At 36.8% G+C, this 20465-nt stretch overlaps 1 protein-coding gene across 2 annotated transcripts; it reads right to left on the bottom strand.

Annotated features, from left to right (window-relative positions):
- Positions 1 to 591: 591 nt before the first annotated feature.
- Positions 592 to 14015, bottom strand: sytl2a (synaptotagmin-like 2a). 2 transcript variants are annotated; one of them, XM_079448939.1, is made up of 17 exons: positions 13723 to 14015; positions 10995 to 11224; positions 10453 to 10604; positions 9984 to 10107; positions 9320 to 9374; positions 9146 to 9239; positions 5362 to 6633; positions 4100 to 4204; positions 3190 to 3284; positions 2862 to 2972; positions 2547 to 2716; positions 2257 to 2359; positions 2014 to 2175; positions 1818 to 1914; positions 1637 to 1733; positions 1245 to 1450; positions 592 to 1124 (listed from the first exon to the last, which is right to left on the bottom strand). In XM_079448939.1, exons 2-17 carry the CDS (start codon positions 11093 to 11095, stop codon positions 988 to 990), a joined length of 3081 nt encoding a protein of 1026 aa, XP_079305065.1. In that variant the 5' UTR covers positions 11096 to 11224; positions 13723 to 14015; the 3' UTR covers positions 592 to 987. The 2 variants fall into 2 exon arrangements, with proteins under 2 accessions (XP_079305065.1, XP_079305066.1); XM_079448940.1 differs by lacking the exon at positions 2862 to 2972.
- Positions 14016 to 20465: the final 6450 nt, after the last annotated feature.

The following is a 20465-nucleotide window of genomic DNA, read 5'->3' as shown; positions in this document are numbered from 1 at the left end:
ATCTAACACTGATCCGATCGGTGTTATATACGTCCTTTTCATTGCAGCTCTACACACTCCCCACTCTGATCCTCTTAGACATCTCATGACATTTAAATTATTTTTACATTTAGTATCAAGCTTTTGAATATGTTCATACCATGTTAATTTTGCATCAAACCACACACCTTTAAAATGAAACTTTAATGTAGTCAATAATTTGTCTATACATCTTTATCTGTGTGTCAATGACTCTTTCCTAGTGAACAGTATTGTTTTTGTTTTATCTGCTGAAAACCTGAATCCATAAATGGATCATGCATTGAGCTATTAGTTTCCGTTCGCCTCTCAAACCCTCCAGAATAACCTGCTTTGCCTCCTCAGTTAGATTATTTGAGCTATTGATTTCAATTATGGCCTTTGCGAGTGCAGAATTTTCTCACGATAATTGACGTCATACGCATGTTTATAACTGTGTTCCAGACACCTCGTATTTCCCACCTCGAACTAGAAAATAACGCCCAGATTCCCATTGAGGGTATTTAGTAACATTTAAACAGCGCTTCTTCAGAAATGATTTCTGGGCTGGGAAATATCTTAAATCCGACATATCTGGTATTAAAGTATTTTTATTTGTTATTAAGCCAAGATATTCAGCATCCATTTTAACCTAAACACGAGTTAGTTTGTCATTTTAAAAGGTTTATTAAATTACATCGTAATTAGGCAGTGTCTTTACAACATTCCTAGAAGCAATTTATAAAAAAATAATAACTTGAAATTATGATTTGTTTGTGTTTTTAAGATATGGAACCAAAGAGCATAGTATTTTGAATGACCATATTTTGCATGTTTTCCGTATCCATACTTTCAAGAAACCACCAATGTTTATGTATAGGCCTATGTAAAATAACAAAAAAAGAAATGATCCAGTTCATACATCAAAATTCTTACATATTCTTCAATTTATGCTCATTTATCTTTTCCTTTTGTGTTCAAAATTCTGGACTATTTAGCCATAACCAGCATTCTCAAAGGTAGTACACCTTCCACCCATTCATTGTGACACTGCATCATTCTCTCCCACAGGGCTGCTTCGGCAGCGTTAGAGTCCATCCAGTCCACATCAGTGCCGTAACTTTGACCTGTAATATAATAAGACAACAGTTTCACCAGAACATACAAATTGTGGTGTGTGCTTTAATTTTCTTAATTATGACTGTATATTTGTGCAGTGGTGGCATTGTCCCTGTCCCTTTATTTACCTGTACCAGGACCAAGCCTAATAACCCCAATGAAGTTGTTGTGGAGTCGGTCATGATCCCACACGGTAAGCTCCACGCAGGCCTCTTTCAGGTCCTCAGGCTTGAAGCCGTCATACACCATAGTATGATTAAACTCTGGGTTGCATGCTTTTTTCAACACTCTGGTCTTCTGACGGCTTTTTCGGATGGTATCTGGAAGGATTGTGCTAATAAGGCACATTTTAGACATTAAGTTCCACATATATATATTTTTCTGAGTATTCCACTATTAGGACTATTATTCTAACGGTGTAAAATAGACAATATGCAAAGTTTACAAGAAGTTTTATACAAATAGCACAAAAATGTGCCCTGTACATTCAAACGTATCAAACGAAAGATGAAATGAATACCATTTAACAAAAGGATCGATAGAACCTCTGGTAATAGGCAGATTTTTGCATTCTTTCACCCAGATTTGCACCTCGCCATTCACTTTGTTTTTGTAAGCTGAAAGTCAACATCAATGAGAACAATTAATATTTTAATACTTTATAAACAGTTTTAAAATGGAACAAAGTTTATTTTGCTTACTGTCAGAAGTCTGTGAGAGAAAACGCAGAGCGACTCTCATCTCTGCTCCTATTTTTTCGCTACAGGCAGAATGTTTTGGGCTGGGAGGAAATTGAACCTGCTCGAAAAATACACACTTAGTCTTATGGCAGTGCATTACTGTGATACAGTAATACAAAAAGTTTATCCAAGCCATGTTTTCTTTTTGTGATCTTACCCTTCCTTTAAGTAGATATTCATTCATTTGTTTGTTATTGAAGTCCCATTCAGCCAGATCAAGCTCAGCCTCTCCAAGAAAGCTGTTATGGCCAAATGTGTCATTGTGCCACACAGAGAGGCTTAGTTTCTGAGTTTTTAAAGTATCCATTGGAATCTTGAACTGGAAAGACAAAATTCAACTTTGGTGATTTAGGTTTAACAATCGTCATCAACCATATGACATCACTTATAATTCTGATACCCGCAGAATTTCGTTGTATGTTGGATTCAGCGTTTTCTTCCTCACACACGTTTTCTTCTTTCCATATTTTGCTTTGTCGGGTAATAAATAACATTTAACGTACCTGAATTTCAAATATAAATAAAAGCTGTTATGTATTGGGGCAGAATGAAAATATTTATGTTTCTAAACATCCAAAACAATTTAAGTGTTTGTTTAAAAAGTTGTTATGAACCATCCTTTAGCCCTTTCAAAGACATTCTACAGGTGAGAAATATTATCAGATTTATTTTCTCCACTACTGCACTTACGGGTCGGACCGGTTCCTCTTATGATCAGCCACGGCAAGATGTTTGCACTGCACCACGAAGATGTGGAACTCTCCCAGTTTTTGCAAATAGTGAATGGCAAACTGGATTGTGCCTTTGACCTCCACATTACCAAACTCACTACTGTAGATACTCATTTCACTGCCAGTGACCTATTAACATCACACACAGAGACACAGATCCACTATATACTGAAGCTGCTTATAATATGATGTTATCAATGGATTAAAATGGGTGGCCATGTTAAATTGTGATATAAGAGCATTATTAGGGTTGTACAAGACAGGGGTCACATACAGAAGACATGGATGCCACTTCAGAGCAAATACTAGAGGAAGTGTTGTATATTTTCAGCATGTCGAAATCGAAACTGCTCACTGATGCACAGTCAGTTTTTCTGTAATCCATCTATTTTGTACATGCACACACAATACAAGATGGTTAACATTTGTGCAGGTTAATCACAGAGACATATAATAAAGTACATGCATGTAAAGCTGTGACAATTTATAGTTAATCCAGAGAATCGTGTCAAAGGGTTGAAGCTGGAGATCACCATGCTTTTTAGTATCTAGAATTTTGTGTCATAATATGGCAAGGCTCATGGGTAAGTAGAGATTTTTACCTCATGGTGATTGAAAGCAGGTACAGACATACTCAGCATCTTCATCTGCTCCGAGTCTGAGAAAGATGTTTTTGTGTTCGGAGTCACTGCGGACACTGAGGCACACATAAAACCCACATGGAAACCTTTTTCACAAGCCTATGATGATCCGTTCAACGGTCATCAGCATCGTAAATCCTCCAAAGTTTTTTATATATGTTTTATTCATGTATGTTTATAACACTATACCTTGTATAATATTACATTTGTATCAAATAAAAAAATAGTTAGCGCTAATGGGAGAATCACTGTAAATTTGACATCATTCTCTCTTTTGACTGCCGTCATCAGACACTCCCTATTTTTGTTCAAGTAGTGAAAACACTATCGTTGAGTTTTTCTTTTGCTATTTGAGCAAATGAGAATACAGGGAAATTATTTGTGGTGGTCTCCCATTCACCGTTATAGATGTTTACCCAACTATGACGACTTCCGCTGCTGAGAAATCCGTAAACGTGTAAAAGGCCCATGAATCATAAACACTGTGATTTTCAATAATAAACTTCCAGTTACTCCATATCTACCATTAAGGTAGTACACGATGTATTTAATGACTGGCATTAAGCCATAAACTCATCAAACTTTCATGTGTCTTAATGCTTTCCATTAGCCATCTGACACGGTAAAATATACATGAAAGACTAAGGGTCAAATATGAAACAGAACGGCAAGTATCCTTACTGCTAAAAGAAGGTTTGGATACACTATTGTTTGATTTGAAATAAATGTCCTCTCCCATCCAACAGAGGACAATAAAGGCTATCCCTTTTAAAGAAGTGATATCGCCTCAACATGGCCAAAAATGGCAACAGTCTCGAATGACGGAAATGTACTTTATAATTAGGAACATTACAGAAGAGAGGAAACTTACATGAGGGGGTGTATCCCAGGTCCTCTAGACTCTTGGAAATAGAAATGGGTCTGGCTTTGGCATGTTCCAGAGCAGCTTTGATGGGGCGGTCTTCTTCACCGTCACCTGTTACAGTGCATATCAAATTATAATCATATAATGTGTAAACAACACTAAAGCAGAAGTCTTTCATATATGAATATATCTTATTAGAAACTGTGTAAAAAAGCTTTTCTGATTTAAAAATGATATGCACAAACTTGAATTAAATGTCAATTTAACACTGACAAGTTATATTGTTTTTTCACGAACCAACACATTTTTAAGATCTTTAATGGTTGCAAGCTGATTTATGATTCGTGTCAAAAAGACAAATTTAGTTAATTAATACATACAGTAAAACACAATGTTTATAAGTAAATAAAAAATGTATTATTATATTATATTATTATTTAATTGCATTTGTGAGAATAGTTGAATAAATATGTAGATGCCGGGCTTAAATGGTCACATGACTGTTTTGTTAATGTGGCCCATAAAATTCAACAGGAATAGTATGGAGAGAATAATCCTCACAAAGGGACAATATTTTAATTATGTTACGAACAAAAATGTGTCATTTTGTGTCAATGTTATAGTCAAATGCGTAGGTAATGCTGTAAACTGAGGGGAATGTATGACCTGACCATACAAGCATTTGACTGAGAGTCTGTTGACAGCTTTCGTTCTTTAGGCATGGTGGGTCTTACATAAATGTCTTCCTCTAAGGTCTTCCCATGTTTAGCTGACATACACGGCTGCCCAGAGGCTGAAACCTGTGAGCAAGGAGCTGTGGAGTGGAATGGCTTACTGTCTAATGGGATGATAAGAAGCTTTGAGCTGTCTTGGGGGATTTCTCTCAGAACTATTAGTTTTGCATATTTTCCCAGAGAAGTGTAATGAATGTGAGGGCTGGTCTTCATAGGGTTGGCCTGGTTTGGCCTTTACAGTGCATGCACTTTTGTTAGCTGGATGGATATCTTTCGCAAAGATTCTTAAATTAGAGCTATCTTTCTTTGACTCACTCTTTGGATAAGAGTCTCTGGGAGGTACTTTAAATTGTCGTAAAGGGCTGGATGTTCTGGTCAGATCTTGATCTTTGGACTGGTAAATGTGAGTGAACTCTTGACTCTCATTCTGACCTTTTGAGAGCCTTCCAAGGGGAGTCAAAGGACCTGAGTGTTTGTCTGAATTTGCCTGTGGTTTAAAATTACAAGTGTTGTGGACTGTGTAAGGTACTCTACCTCTGATATCTTGTTGTTCTTGTTCTTGTTCTGACACTCTGCTTAGTCTTTGTTTTTTCTTGTTCATTTCAATCTCCTCTTCTTTCACAATCAAACCATCAGCTTTGTTTGAACAGAAACTCATTTGGTCTAGAGAACTCATCAGATCTGGACTGTCTGACCTGATATCAAGTTCTATTGAGGAACATTGTGAAGATGACTCTTCATGTGTTTTAGAGCATACAAGTACACTAAGGCCACTTTCTTCCTTCTCCCTAATTGACTTGAGATCATCGATTGAGACCTGTTGACTGAGGGACATTTTAAAAGTGGAGATTTCTTTCTTCAGGTCTTCAGATATATCACTGGAGAGAGACTCAGCGAGAGCATCCTCCTGCAGCTTATCGTCTGGAGTATTATCTGTGTGTTTTAGGAGTGAACTGGATAACACTGGCTTGACATCAGCTGTAATCGAGTCTGTTTGCTGTTTAGTAACTGGGTGTTCTGAGATCTTACTGCTTTTGAAATCAGTAGTTATTTCATTTTGATTTGATGATATGACAGACACCTCATTGGACTTTAATAGACCAATGTTCGAATCCAAAGCATTGCGGACATTTTTCTTAAGTGGGGATGGTTCACTTTCTTGTTTTTCATCTTCTTTATTAATGCTTGGTATGTTGGGCCTTTTATTACCTCTTTCCCAGAATGACTTGAGGTTGGCAAGTCTACCTGGTGGTACCTCAGTTTGGCGGAATATCTCTTTCTGAAAACCATCTTCACAAACAGTACTGCCTTCTTTGTTTCCATTCTCCTCCTGCAATGTTTTTGATGTTGTGTTGTCATCCTGCAGACCTATATTAACACCTGCCTCAGGCTTAAATTCTGAAGTTGACTTTTCTTGACTTGTCGCTTCCTCATCAGTTACTAAAACGTCAAGACTCTTGTCTTTATTCTCTGCTCTTGAAAACAATGCAAAAAAAACCCTACGTGGCTTTGGTGATGGCATAGTCTTTTGCTGTACAACAGGCGATCCTGACTTGGTGTCTGGTGTTCCACAGTCCTTTGGTTCCCCTTGGTTCTTCTCTCTCTGGACTGGTTTTGTCAGCGTCCGATCTCGGGAATCTCGCCAAAGCCATTCAAGTACCTTAGGAATTGAGCGACCCTCTTCCTCTTTTACCTTATGGGTCTGGCACTCATTGCTCAATTGAATACCTTTACCTGTTATATCAGCAGTGGAGCGGAAGCTGGACACCTCTGTGGACTGAGGCTTAGCACAAAGCTCATGATAATCTGTAGTGGAGACAAATACAAATGTAAATGCAATTGATTCTGAGACAAAGCATTGAAAACTGTTAAGATATTAAACTGAGTAAGCTTGATCAATGTTCCTGTCAACACATAATAAAAAATTACATATTTAAATTGCAGTTAAAACTCTTAGTACATTTCTTGCAATGCTTATTTACCAATCACCATTTGCAGAATACCAACATAGAATAGAAACCATATTCTGTATGTATCCAAGCACATGCAGTTAGTGTGATGATATGAAAACATGCACATTTTTCACAGACATGGATAACGTGCCGATCAATGGGGGAAACTCTTGATTATTATGGTGTATGAAACTGCTATGCTAGTTCCCTGTACTGCTTTCTTCAACTGTTGACACTGTTGCTCATGTAATCACTTCTGTCTTGTATCTTATCACCGACTAGGGGACACCAGACTTCATCTAGGACGCTGTGCTTGCCTTGCTCAATGGAGGAGAAGTGGGCCTGTTTCCTGTTCAACCAATCAGCGGCAGACTGTACAGAGCAGAGGAAAAGCAGAGGGCTGGTGGGCAAATCAAAACTGGTGGGGCTGATAGTGACAGATGATTGGCCGCAGCCAGTTTTAGAATCAGTGGAGCTGTTGTGCTTCAGGATGCTTCTTGGGGCGGGGGTCATGACCTGTTCATTACTGGAGTCACCTGTGGAAGTGTCTTTGCAGGAATACAGCAGCAGTCTTTTCTTTGGCACTGGTTTAACTGTGCATTGAGTGCCTATGTGGGTTTGGATGTTTAGATTAGCATTAAGGGAAGTATAGCTCTCAGCAGCAAGATGCTCTGGAAAATAACAAAAGAGATGGATAAAAAAGCAGCACTACATAGAACAAAAACATACAGGACATGTGTGGAAAAATCTGAATTCATATATTGACTATGAATTCATTCTTTAGTTCAATTAACAGTCCGGATACTACAATAGCATTGTGGTATCTGTTAATTGAGCATACACTTAATGGTAAAGCAATGTAGTGGAACGCATAAAGTAGACTTAAAGCTTGCAAGCAACCAAAGAATATGAAAGCAGTTTGAAGGTATTGGCACAGAGAGAAATTTACATTACATACTTGCTGTACTGCACTGTGAACAAAAAAACAAGTAGTAGGATTCACTTAATTTTTTGTGTTATTTGTGCGACAGCTTTTTAAAGAAAGGACATTTTATAAAAGAAATAAGTCAGATTTACTTTAAAAAACTGTGTGAAAAAAGCTTTACAAAAAATTTAAGCAAAGTTTACTTTAAAACTTGCACAAATAAAACAAAAAAATCAGTGTTTCTACACTGCAAAAAATACCCATTTCAAAATAAACTCGGTAACACCTGAAATAACTGGTTTCTATCAATTCAAACTAAAAAAGACAATAATTAACATAACTAAATCATTTGATCATACAAGAAAGTCATTTTTGAAGAAAAATACACCGTATGAAAGGAACTGTAAATTTTTACTTTAAACAATTTACTTATGTCGGCTCGTTTACTCATTCCAAAACAACATTCTCCTGGCCTGTGACTGACCCGACAGCTGAAAAACATGTTCATAAAACTACCTTCTATGTATGAGGTACCGACTGGTCATGCATGATAGCTTAGCTACTTAGAAAGCCACATACTTCTCCATATAATCTCCGCTAAAACCCTACTACTACAATATGCTTCAACTTTCAACCAGACAATTTCAAAGCATGCTGCTTTCCCACATATTCTAATATCACTAAATGCCACACACTACATCCAGTGTAAATTATAAAACTACATCTTAGCACATAAATGCTTTATTATAAAATGGTCAGTTCTGGTCCTTGATTCTTAAGCTTCATATAAACCTTGCTGTATGAAATAACAGTTTTATAAAAGCAATAAGCCCTGCTTATTGTGGGTTACAGGGCATTTTATCTAAGGGTATTTTACATAACGCACTAGCTGTTATAAAATGCACTGTAACCCACTGCTTCTTGGGGCTTATTGCTTTAATCCTACAAGTTGTGAATAGTTTAATCGGAAGTTGTATGACAACTGTTGTTGTACTTTAGACTAATGATCTTTGTACTTCAGACTATTGATCTTATTCCTACATGCCCTCACATTTTCCTTCTTCCTTTAGATGTCTTCACAAAGTGGTCTCAAAAATATATTTGATATACTGAACAATCTCTCATATTTAAAGTTTAAAACTTGATTAAATAATGCGTTTATTAACTATTATGCATGCAGATAGTTACTACTCCCAGTGTAGAGCCACCATCACAGCCAAGATGCAGTACTCATGCGGTTTTCAAAGAGGGTCTGTTAAACAAACTTACTGTGCCTGCAAAAAATCTACTTTCATCTTCAGAACATCCACTCCATTAAAAATATACCATATATGTTATCTTGTTTATCTGTGGTATCTACTCTCTGGAATATTACATGATTAAAAAGAAAATAAATACATTTGAGGATCTGTTTTATGAATAGTAGTGAACATATTCTCACCCTCAGTAGGTGTCTGGTCAGCCTCCTTCACTCCATTGATACGCCTGTCTGTGACTCTCTGCGAGTTCACGTTATTGAAGGGATTCTGTCTGGGCTACACAGGGAACCATGCATTTAATAAAATGACCTTGCATAAAAAACAGAAGTCAGAAACTGAATTTGTATGTACAGCACCCTGATTTGAGGTCTCTGTTGTCCCTGGGTGTCTAGAGAATGACGATCATCCACCCTGTTTGGGGGTGATATTGTTAATATCCGTCTAAACAAAGGGGTGGTTTTGCATTTAATGCATGAATCAGAACTGGCACACATATCACAGGTTTAGCTCAGATTCATGTCTTTTTAACAAACCTGTGTGCTGCTCACACAATGCTCTGCCAATTGAGCAACAGGAACACAGATATGATGCTATTGATAACAGCACCATCAGGCTAAGTGCGGATGCTGTGTTTGTTTGCTTAAAACATAGAAACTCTGTGAAATCCTTTAATCAAGCAGAATAACAGCATGTGTTCAGCACTGATAACAGCCAAAGAATTCTGAGAGAAGAAACTGTAATCTTGTATTTCCTCTTTTATTTTGTTTTGATTTCTACCATTAATTTAGTTTGTATTTCTACCGTATTGCATGCCTGAAATCATTCATAAGAAAGAACATCTAGTTATGCAACATTTAAAATATTTTGAACAGTTATCATAACCAACATGACGGCACAGATGCTTTAATATCAAGACTATGATAAAAACTAGAACAATTGAACATCATTGATATTCAAGCACGATTCAAACGTTTAGCGGGAACGTTTTAATCTTAATAGTCATTATAAGCAAATGCTCACCTGTCACTCTGGTATTGAGCGGATAGCTCATCAATAAGCCCTACGAGTTCTGGAGGAATGAAAACATCTCTCTTCTCACGGTTCACAAAACTGTCTTTCTCGTCCCATCTCTGAGAAAGTTCAACTGAAATGAAAGACCTTCTGTTATGCGGGCATCACCAAATATCTAATGAAACCACATTGACATTTACACATGTGGCAGACACTTTTATCCTGCATTAAAGTTATACATTTTTATCAGTATGTGTGGTTCCCTGGAATCAGACCCTTTGTGCTTCTACCACAATTCTCCATGCGAGTAATTTGATTAAATGATTTGATTGACATAATATAAATTCAAGTACACAAAAGAAACTGTTGAAAAAGTACACTGGACACATGTAATAGAATTAACAAGATATGCCCCCAGCGCCCGTCCTGTTTGATATCAACCTGCAGACGGGTCAGATGGTCTGCTGGCATCACTTACATATGGTCACGGGTTTTCGCAGTCCCATCGACTCTTTGATGATTTCCGAGACATGGATCTTGTCTCTGTGTCTGTGATATTTTGACTCATAGAACCACTCCCCAGTCAAATACTTCAGCCTGCTTTTATCTTTCTCTGTTTTACGTAGCTTCCTGAAGGCAACAGATTATAAAAATGTTTTTGATGCGATATATCTGGACACACGTACTCGTTCTTTTAATATAACTATGTTCCATGTTTTAGAAAATTTTTATCAATGAAAGTATATTACAAGACAAACTAAAGTATGAGCAGAAAGAACTCTAATCTTTTAGTCTCAACCATCTTCTCAGCAAACCTTCAGTCACTGAATTGAAACCTTGAGATTATTGTCTAACATTACAGCGAGCTTATACAGTGATGTTCATGTGAACAAATTCCAGACATACTTTGAACCGTAAACCAATTACTCCATTCAGTTTAACTGTGAGAACGTCCTAAGTGTTGGAAGTCAGTTGGAACTCGACTGGCTCTTAACCCACAGTATAACTTCTCGAACTCACTTGATTCTTTGTTCTTCTGAGTTCTTCAGTTCAGTATCTCTCTTCAGCACGGCCAGTATCTTTCCCTGCTCCTCGTTTGTCAGATAGCTCAGGTCAATCATGATTGTGAGTTTGGTAAGAGGGCCTAACGGATCTCAGATCAGTCTCAGATCATCTCTGATGTTGGGTGACTTTGGGAAGTGATGCTTGGTGATTCACTGATGCCCTACATCATAGGAGACCTGTAAAACCTGCATGGGACGTACAAGAAGAGTGACAACCAAAAATATTTCTTTGTAAGCAAAGCTCTGACTGTTCGCTCTCGTACATATATCGTTCCAGGAAATTCTTCTAGCCCATTAAGAGCCATCACATGATCCTAATTGTACCCAATGAATTCTATAAAAAGGGCTTTAGAGATCATCCATGCTTTCTTGCACAACATTTCATATCGCTATGCAAGATCGACGGTCCATACAGTGTGCTCAACATGTGACATAGCATTGTCAGATGACTGTCAGAGGAAGTTTGCCAAATGCTTCTGAACCAGAAATGCAGACACGACAGTAAAAGACTCTTTCATTCCAAAATCAAATTACACTTAACTCAGATAATGTGGTGGCACACAAATGGTATCAATTTAAACAATCTTTTTTTCTTTACTGGAAAACAGTTGAAATGTGACACATTGGAGTGTATAAGAAACCAGCCATGAAGAAAAAATAATCTAAAATGCTAAAATATTCTGAAATGCCACGCTTGCTTCTAAGACACATATTTCATGACTAGAGGGTGAGGCTGAGCGGCTTGTTTATTTATTCTGTACTAACATAACCGTCTAAATTCAGACTTCAGATTCAGATCTTTGTTTCTCTGTCTGATAGATTTGTTTTACAATTGTACAATTACAAAAATTGTAAACAGCAACATGTTTCTACCAGACTACACATTTCTTGCTGAGACACATCTGGGTTGCGAGATACGGCCCTGATAATACATTCCAGTTAAAGAGGAAGGTTGCCTGTTACTTTCCCATTATATGAGTCACATCCAACTCTAGAGAAAATGCATCGTGTTATAAAAGACTGAAAATGAAATCAGGTAAACTGATAACTAATCTAAACATTTACACTCTGTCATACCGATTGTTCATTAAAGATGTTTTGGCAAAACCACGCTTATTTATAATAACACAAAAAATAAATGCATGATCACAAATGTAAGCTTCCAATTATATTTTTTATAAGCTACTTCAAATTACATATCTTAATGATTTCTCAGTACACATAATAACTCAAACCAGCATTCATGATTTTATGAGCTCTGTAAAAGGCATGTCATGACAACTCTGAACCTGCAGCAGAAGAAATGTGGAAGCTCCCTTAAATAATTTTTCATATAAAACATGAATGATTTGACATTTTTATCCCACGCAAACAGATACAGCAAGCCATCCTTACAATTTCAACGACAAAATTATTTTGTCCTGTATTTTTTGTCCATAAATGTATTTGTTCTGCTAAACACAAAGGAAGATATTAAGAAAGAATGTCAGAAACCAAACTAATCTAATCCTGCATTAACTGCCATTGTAGGGAAAATAAATACTATGGGAGTGGAGATCTGTTTGACATTCTTCTAAATATCTTCCTTTGTGTTTAGCAGAACAAAGAAATGTAAACAAAAAAATAAGATGCCCTTTCAAAGACCATTTTCAGTTTTTCGGAATCTACTATTTATAGGCATAGTTTAGGTAAAATAATCATTTTCGTTTCATACTGTGAATAACTAACAATATTTCTCCCAAATATATATTTTTTTCTATTTGCAGAAAGTTTAAACCGGAGAAACAGGTGAAAATAAGAGAAACGATGCTCTGTATTTGTTAGACCTCAAATACGGCAAAGAGAACAAGTTCATATGCACTCTTAAGCAAAACAAGAGTATTTGTACATGTATTTAGGAAAAGTTGTAAATTATTTTCTTTCACAGATTCAATGCATATTGCTTTTGGATGACTTTATGTCACTCCTGAAATTTTATTTTGTTTCAATTCAACAGACACTGGACTGGAATGACCACAATACATCTAGAAATGCTGCTTAAAATAAAATTTGGACTTTAAGCTTCTGCGGCTGCCGTATACATTACAAATGTGAGATGTATTCACATCATCACTGAACCAAAGGGGCAGGTCACATACAACCATCTGGATGTTAATACCTGGATACTCCACAGGTATACTCATTACCATAAATCTATGAAGTGTCGCCACCTGGTTTGAGCTTGTTGATAAAATCCAGGTGTATTTTAAGCAGTACTACGCATCACACTTTTAGCAGTACTTTACACAATATTAACAATTTAGCCTGCTATCTAGTTTGTTGTCTTGTTGTAGTTTTTCAGGCTACTTTAAAAAAAAGACACACTGTGTTTTCCCCAGTGAAAGTGCTCATATTGCTCAGCATTTGATCTGGATGTAAATAAACAGTCTGCATTCCTGCCTTAATAGCTTTCCAACATTAACAGATTAGGAAGGCAGGAAACATTCAGAATGGCACCAGAGATAAAACTCTAGACATAAAAACAGGGAAACATGAAATGCACTTTGTGCCTGTTGAAACAGACCTCGGCAGTCTTGTCACAGCACGCAGAACTCATACACACTCAAACTGATGTGAAGTCTAAGAATTGTAAATATTTACATGTTTTAACCATAGCAGTAGGAAATAAGGTTAAAAATGTTTACCTCAATCTTGCTTAATCCAACCCCCCTGAAGAGTCAGAAACAAAACTAGAGAAAGCCCAAGAATATTTGTTCAAATACCGTCACTGCACAGTTTTAACATCTGAAGAACTAGAGTACAGTCATATCCCATTGACTGAACACTTGAGGATATTCATCCATCGTTTGGCAAGCCAGTTTTAAAGCAAGGTGCGTGTGGCATGTAAGTTATTCCCCTATACTACACGAACACACGTGCCCTGGTCTCAGTGCTGCTGTCTAAAGATAACTCAATAGGTTGTGTCCAAAAATGCTATGGATGTAAGAGGCTCACCATGGGTATTTACACACACCCCCGTGGGGCGTGGCCACTATGGTTTAAATCCCAACTTTTAATAAACTGTGCATTTTAATAAGGCACCTGTGAATCTTCTGTATACAAATAAATATCACTAAATCACCGCTTAACTTTGTCTTTTGTCCCTCCTTATGAAATACATAGTTTATTAAAGTAATGCTGTGAGTGTTTTATTTGTTAAACGTCAGCTAGTACCCCCTAGGAGCTTCTTATTTGAAGTAGGCCTATAAGGAGTTTTTGCATTCAATGCAATTCAACGTATTTTTTACAGAAATAGAATAAAAGACACTTGTCCGTTGTTATATTTTGATATTGAATAGTCTTAAATGAATAAATGAAGTACTTAATAAAAATACGGTAGAAATGTGCATTACCGTTCTTTACTAATTCATATTAAAGTATTAAAAATGTAAATACATTATTTATAACATTTATGAATAATTATAACACACTTTTAAATTCTCCCAGATAACATTCACATTAAGGCCTACCATTAAAAACACAGCGAGACCATTATAGTTTTCTAAATATAATTTTTTTGTGTGTGTGTCTTTATCATGGTTGACAGTTTTAACCAGTATTATGTAAAAAAAATAATACTATCACTTGTAAAGACAATCTAGAGTAGACCACTGATCTATACAAATATCTAGATTGCGCAAAGAAACTACTGCAGGAGTAGGCATATGTTTACATTTTTATAAATAGAGCTTCATCTTAAAGAACAATACAGCCTGTATTTATCTGTATTTAGACTTCAGAAGCACAGCTGTCATATGTCGAGGTGTCTCGTTAGTCTGCTCATCGAGCCTTAGTAATACAAATGAACCTCACTCACTCTATATCTAATAAAACGGGAAAATTCCGGACTATTCACATGTTTAAGACATTTGCGTTGTAAGAATGTGAGACAGATATAAAAACGGAGACTGGTAAACTAGCCTGATGCTTTATCATTAATATCTGATAAATCCCTATTCATTTAATAGACACCAACGTTGCGGCGAAGTAGCATCGGTGATATGAACAATCCAGTCATTTATAGATCAGTGGTCTAAACTTTTATTTAAACAATTCCTCGGGTGTTGTCGGTGTGAATATCGCCCATCAGTTATATGATGTGAAGAACAACAAAACACGGACGCAACACACACGTGTCATCCTCACTGAGAACTTTCATCAATGCTTTGCTCTTTTTCTGTTGATATTGAGATGTATATTGATAATTATACACTTTTACTTGATTTCTATCTTAACTTTATTTCTGCATGTTTATATGTGATTTCCCAGTGCTTTGGCAATGTAATAAATGTTTTATCAAGCCAATAAAGCTTCTTTGAATCTTGATATCGCCCCCTGGTGACTGACTTCAGAGCGGCACTTAGTTTCCATAACAACGTGTAAACAGATTTGTTTTTTCGTTTGCTTGTTTTCATAATAAGGGTTGTAAAGTAACGTCCTGACAATTGAAAATGAGCAAAACAATAAATAAAACGTCGTTTGCAGATGTTTTCATGCAGTTCCAGTAAGTAAATGGTCTCAATAGCCTTCTCGATATAGCCTACTACTATTGTTAGTAGCTACACTATGCTAAAAATAAGCCTTTTTTTATCTCTAACAGAATTGAGGTAAAAAGAAAAGAGATACAAGATTACAAAGAAGAAATGTACCAGCTAAAAGACAAAAACCAACGCCTGGTGAAGCTGGTATACATTGATGCTCAGGCACATATTTTCATACAGCACATTTATTCTTTGAAATTTTCCTAAGAATAATAAAAATTGCATGTGTCAACAGAAGGAGCAGCTGAAAGAGGAGCAGCATGGTCGCGTATGTGAACTGCATAACCAGCTGATGGAGCAGGACAGAGACCTGGAGCAGAAGGAGCTGTGGAATAAGGAGCAGATGGAGCACGCCGTCCAGGAAAACCTAAAGCTGAAACACAATCAAGAGAATGGACTAAAAGGTAGTGGATGTGAAGAGAATTTCAAGTTTAGACTAAACCTAATGTTTGTGAAGAGTTGTGGATATGTTCATGTTTGTTGTGTGTGCGTTTGTTTGAGAGAGAACTGCACTGTAAGCTTGCGAGGATGCGGGTGCAGGCGAACGAGCTTCGGGAAGAGAGGCCGGTATGGCTGCAGTTTAAAAATAAAGAAAGCGTGGAAAACCAACAAAGAATCCAAATATTGGAAACACATATTGCCGCTTCAGAAAGGACATACAAGGAAATGTCAGGTGTGTATCTTATGCCATAAAATATAGTATTGGGTGAAGTGTTCCTGTTATAGAACTGTTGCACAGAGTTTAAAAACAATGACCAGATCAATACACAGTTTACAGAGTTTAACATAAAGCTGTCTATTTCAGAATATTTTCAAAGATCTCTGGCTTTGGCTTATGAAGACACTGTCAGAAAAACAGCACAGCGCTCTGATGAAATAATAAAGCTTTCCGAAAAGGTACAATTATGTGGCTTACTGAAGACCATCAGATCACCCCCGAACGCATTCTGTTCTGATGCATGTGTCCTTCTGTTTCAGAGAGCAAAAGAGATCCTTGACCATGACAGTAAAACAGAGTTTAAAGACAATGAATGGCTTAAAAAAGAGGTTTGGCCAATGATGATGTCACGTCACAATATGTATTGCTGTAAGCAAATCTCTTTGTGTTTGAAAGATAATATAATGTGGGCAGTTTCCTGTGCTAGGTTGCCAACTATGTAAGGAAGATCTCAGAGTTGGAATCCACTGTCCAGAATTTAGAAATGGAAAACCTAGAAAATGTAAATACGCTTTTAAACCACCCCTCACATGATCGGCAGATCAGGTATGAATTTGAAGCTGTGTACTGTGTATTTTAAGCCTGAAGCTTTACTTTAAGGTGTTGTGTGTTGTGTTGTGTTGTGTTTGTCAGTCTCAGCGATGCATTTGGATCATCTGACATGCACAGTATGAGCGAGACCCTAATGCAGATAAGCCGTGAGACATCACCAGGTGTTCCAAACATTTACCTTTTCCCTTATTACAGTTGTGATTTAGTCTAAGGTTAAACTCGTGTGTTGCTTTTTTGAGCACATTGTGTGTACTGTTGGGCTTTTATTCTTTAATATTGGGAAGCGTTGATACTTTTTAACCAATAGATGGCGCCCCAACTGTAGAAAATAGCATGAAACGCTCTGCAAAAATTTAAAATAAGACATTTGTTGTGATAAAAAGTACAACATTACTACTAATCATAAATGAACAGTTGATGCACAAAACCAGCTTAAGTCACTTGAGTAACTTGTTTTGATCTACGCTTTTAAATATCATATGAACAATAAGTCATGGCACAATAGGCTGTTTTGTTCAAAATAAAGCCATTTAAACTTCTTTATAAGCCACACTAGATTCAACCCGATTTTTAAAGTTAGTTTAATATGATTTAAATAAGAGTTAATTGAAATTACTGGTACATGCAATTTGACTATACTTAAACATTTAAAGGGACACTCACCCTTAAGTTATTCCAAATCTGTATAACATGATTTGTTCTGATGAACACAGGGAAATATATTTTGAAGAATGTAGGAAAGCAAACAGTTCTTGGTCACCATGAACTACCATAGTGGGAAAAATTACAATGGTGCTACCACGAGGATAGTTGACAAATCTGACTCAGAGTAGTGATCATGTACTACTATTACTTTGTCTATTTTATCCTGAGGTCTAGTCAAGAATCCCACAGCACATGTTAGCAGTTTCCTTGTGTTGGCCTGGCATATTTTCTGAGCGGATGGTTTTTATAGCCCTCTGAATGCCGTTATTTGCACTGTACAGCCCCACCTTATGGCTCATAGAGTAGATGAATCTTGTCATTATCCACACAATGGACCACTGATCAGTGCTGTTTTCGTTTCCTCTCTAAACCTCATCTTCTCAGCAGTTTAAATTAAATGGCCTTTGTGGTGTTACATTCACCTTACATTGCTATTACATTTAAAGAAATAGTTCACATCAAAATTAAAAGTCTGACAACTACGGCTATCAAACTAGAATAAAGGAGTTCACCTTCAAAATAAAAATAATTTACTCATTTACTCACCCTCTTGTCATTTCTATGACACAAAAGAAGGTTGTTAACAGCCCTCCATTCACTTGCATTGGTTACAATAGATTCTTCAAAATATCTTCTTTTGTGTTCTGCGGAAGAAAGTCACACAGGTTTGAAATGACAAGAGGGTGAGTTAAAGATGCAGGCGAACTACTTCTTTAAGACACATTTCTCAGTTCAGGCCCTTGTCCCCATCTACTTTTATTAAAGAGAGCAGCTCTAATGCTTTCTAATGTTAGGCTATAAACAACAATCTTGGGTGAACTGTCTCTCTAATTTTGACCATCTGTTACCTCATTAGTCACACATAATGCTTGTGTGTGCCTCTGTAGAGATGGTCGACAGACCTTCATGTCCCCTTCTACCTTCGGAGGAAGCCGAGGGGGCTCACCAGGAAAGAGATGTGACCCCTACCACTCCACCTGACCTCAGAGAAATACTCACGGTACGCCATTAAGGTCTCACGGCGGTCCTGTAGCTCAACTATGCTTACAACATAGATAAGATAGAAAATGTTTAAACTGAGAAACTTTACACTTTTATCCACTAAATTAGCTCATTTAAAATGTAATGCCTGCTACAGGTCTCAAAATAGTTGGGACGGGGGCAGCAAATGCCTAAAAAAGCAAGCAGTTTTGAAAAGATTCAGTTGGGAGAACATCTAGTAACTAATACAGTTCATTGATATCAGTTCTGTAACATGATTACCTATAAAAGGGATGTCGTAGAGAAGCAGAGTCTCTCAGAAGTGAAGATGGGCAGAGGCTCTCCAATCTGGATAGACTGCGTAAAAAGATTGTGGAATACTTTAAAAACAATGTTCCTCAACGTCAAATTGAAAAGGTTTTAAAAAAGGGACTATTTCAAAGTGGAATAGTGTTCTATGGTCCGTCCAAATTTGACATGCTTGTTTGGAAATCATGGATGCCATGTCCTCCGGGCTAAAGAGGAGGGAGACCTTCCAGCGTGTTATCAGCGTTCAGTTCAAAAGCAAGCATCTCTGATGGTATGGGCAGCTTGCATGTTTTGGAAGGCTCAGTGAATGCTGAAAGGTATATAAAGGTTTTAGACCAACATATGCTTCCCTCCAAACGACGTCTATTTTGAGGGAAGGCCTTGAATACTTCAGGAGGACAATGAAAAACCACATACTGCAGCTATTACAACAGCATGGCTTCATCGTAGAAGAGTCCGGGTACTGAATTGGCCTGCCTGTAGTCCAGATCTTTCACATAATAGAGAACACTTGGTGCATCATTAAACGAAAAATACGTCAAAGACGACCACAAACTCTTCAGCAGCTGGAAACCTATATAAGGCAAGAACGGGACCAAATTCCAACATCAAAACTCCAGCAACCCATAGCCTCAATGTCCTCAATGTCTTCAAACTGTTTTGAAAAGAAAAGGAGATGCTACACCATGGTAAACATGCCCCCGTCCCAACTTTTTTGAGACCTGTAGCAGGCATTACAATTTAAATGAGCTTATTTAGTGGATAAAAGTGTAAAATGTCTCAGATTAAACATTTTCTATGTTATCTATGTTATTTTTTAAATAAAATATTGTCACATGTGATTTGAAATTACTTTAGTAATTACTTTCATTTTATCCAAATTTAAAAACCGTCCCAACTTTTCAGGAATTCGCGTTGTATTATCAAATATAAAAAGACTAGATTCAGAAGTTATCGGGTTCAAGATACTAACTATGTATGTTAAATTAAAGTAAACTTTCATAGAGTTTTGGTAAACTTTATTGACACCAGTTCAGTTTGATCTGCAAACAATATTATACTATTGTTATGAATTGCAATAGTATAAAAACTCATAATTATATGCAACAACAACAAAAAAAGACACAACTGTTTTGTCCCCGCCTTTTAATAGATTTATTATAGCAAATGAGATTTCAATGATATTTTGACCATTTAACTAGAAAACGGGGACGTGGTCACTTTAATAGAGATGTAAATTACAATGGATTATTTTGAATGTAATGACAACATAGAGGTGTGCCTGTTTCATCTTTGTCCCCTTGAGCACAGCTATGAACTTGTGATGTTCCTTTCGAGTTCCTGTAGATCACGCTGAGGGCAAGAAACTAATTACAGCTTATTTACACTTTGACAGTGTTGAAAATGGCACGCCATGGCTAAACTAAGACACTAACTTTTTTATTAAGAAAATTGTCCTCCAGTCAATTTGTTTATTGTGAATTTATGGAAATAATGTGTCCACATGGCTGGTTTTTATATTTATATCCGCCTCAGGTGAATAGGAAACTTTCTATAAATATAATTGTGCTACATACACAGA

This window comes from Barbatula barbatula, assembly GCF_947034865.1.
Source record: "Barbatula barbatula genome assembly, chromosome: 24".
In the NCBI taxonomy this organism is placed as follows: Eukaryota; Metazoa; Chordata; class Actinopteri; order Cypriniformes; family Nemacheilidae; genus Barbatula; species Barbatula barbatula.
This window is presented reverse-complemented; position numbering and strand designations above follow the sequence as displayed.

Bases quoted from the DNA above. Each gene is read 5' to 3' on its own strand.
- sytl2a (XM_079448939.1), bottom strand. From the start codon at position 11,095: ATGATTGACCTGAGCTATCTGACAAACGAGGAGCAGGGAAAGATACTG. The intron at 9,375-9,983 runs GTGAGCATTTGC...ACCCCCAAACAG, and splicing joins GCTCAATACCAGAGTGACAG to GGTGGATGATCGTCATTCTC. The intron at 1,451-1,636 runs GTATTCATTTCA...GTGCCTTATTAG, and splicing joins ATCGATCCTTTTGTTAAATG to CACAATCCTTCCAGATACCA.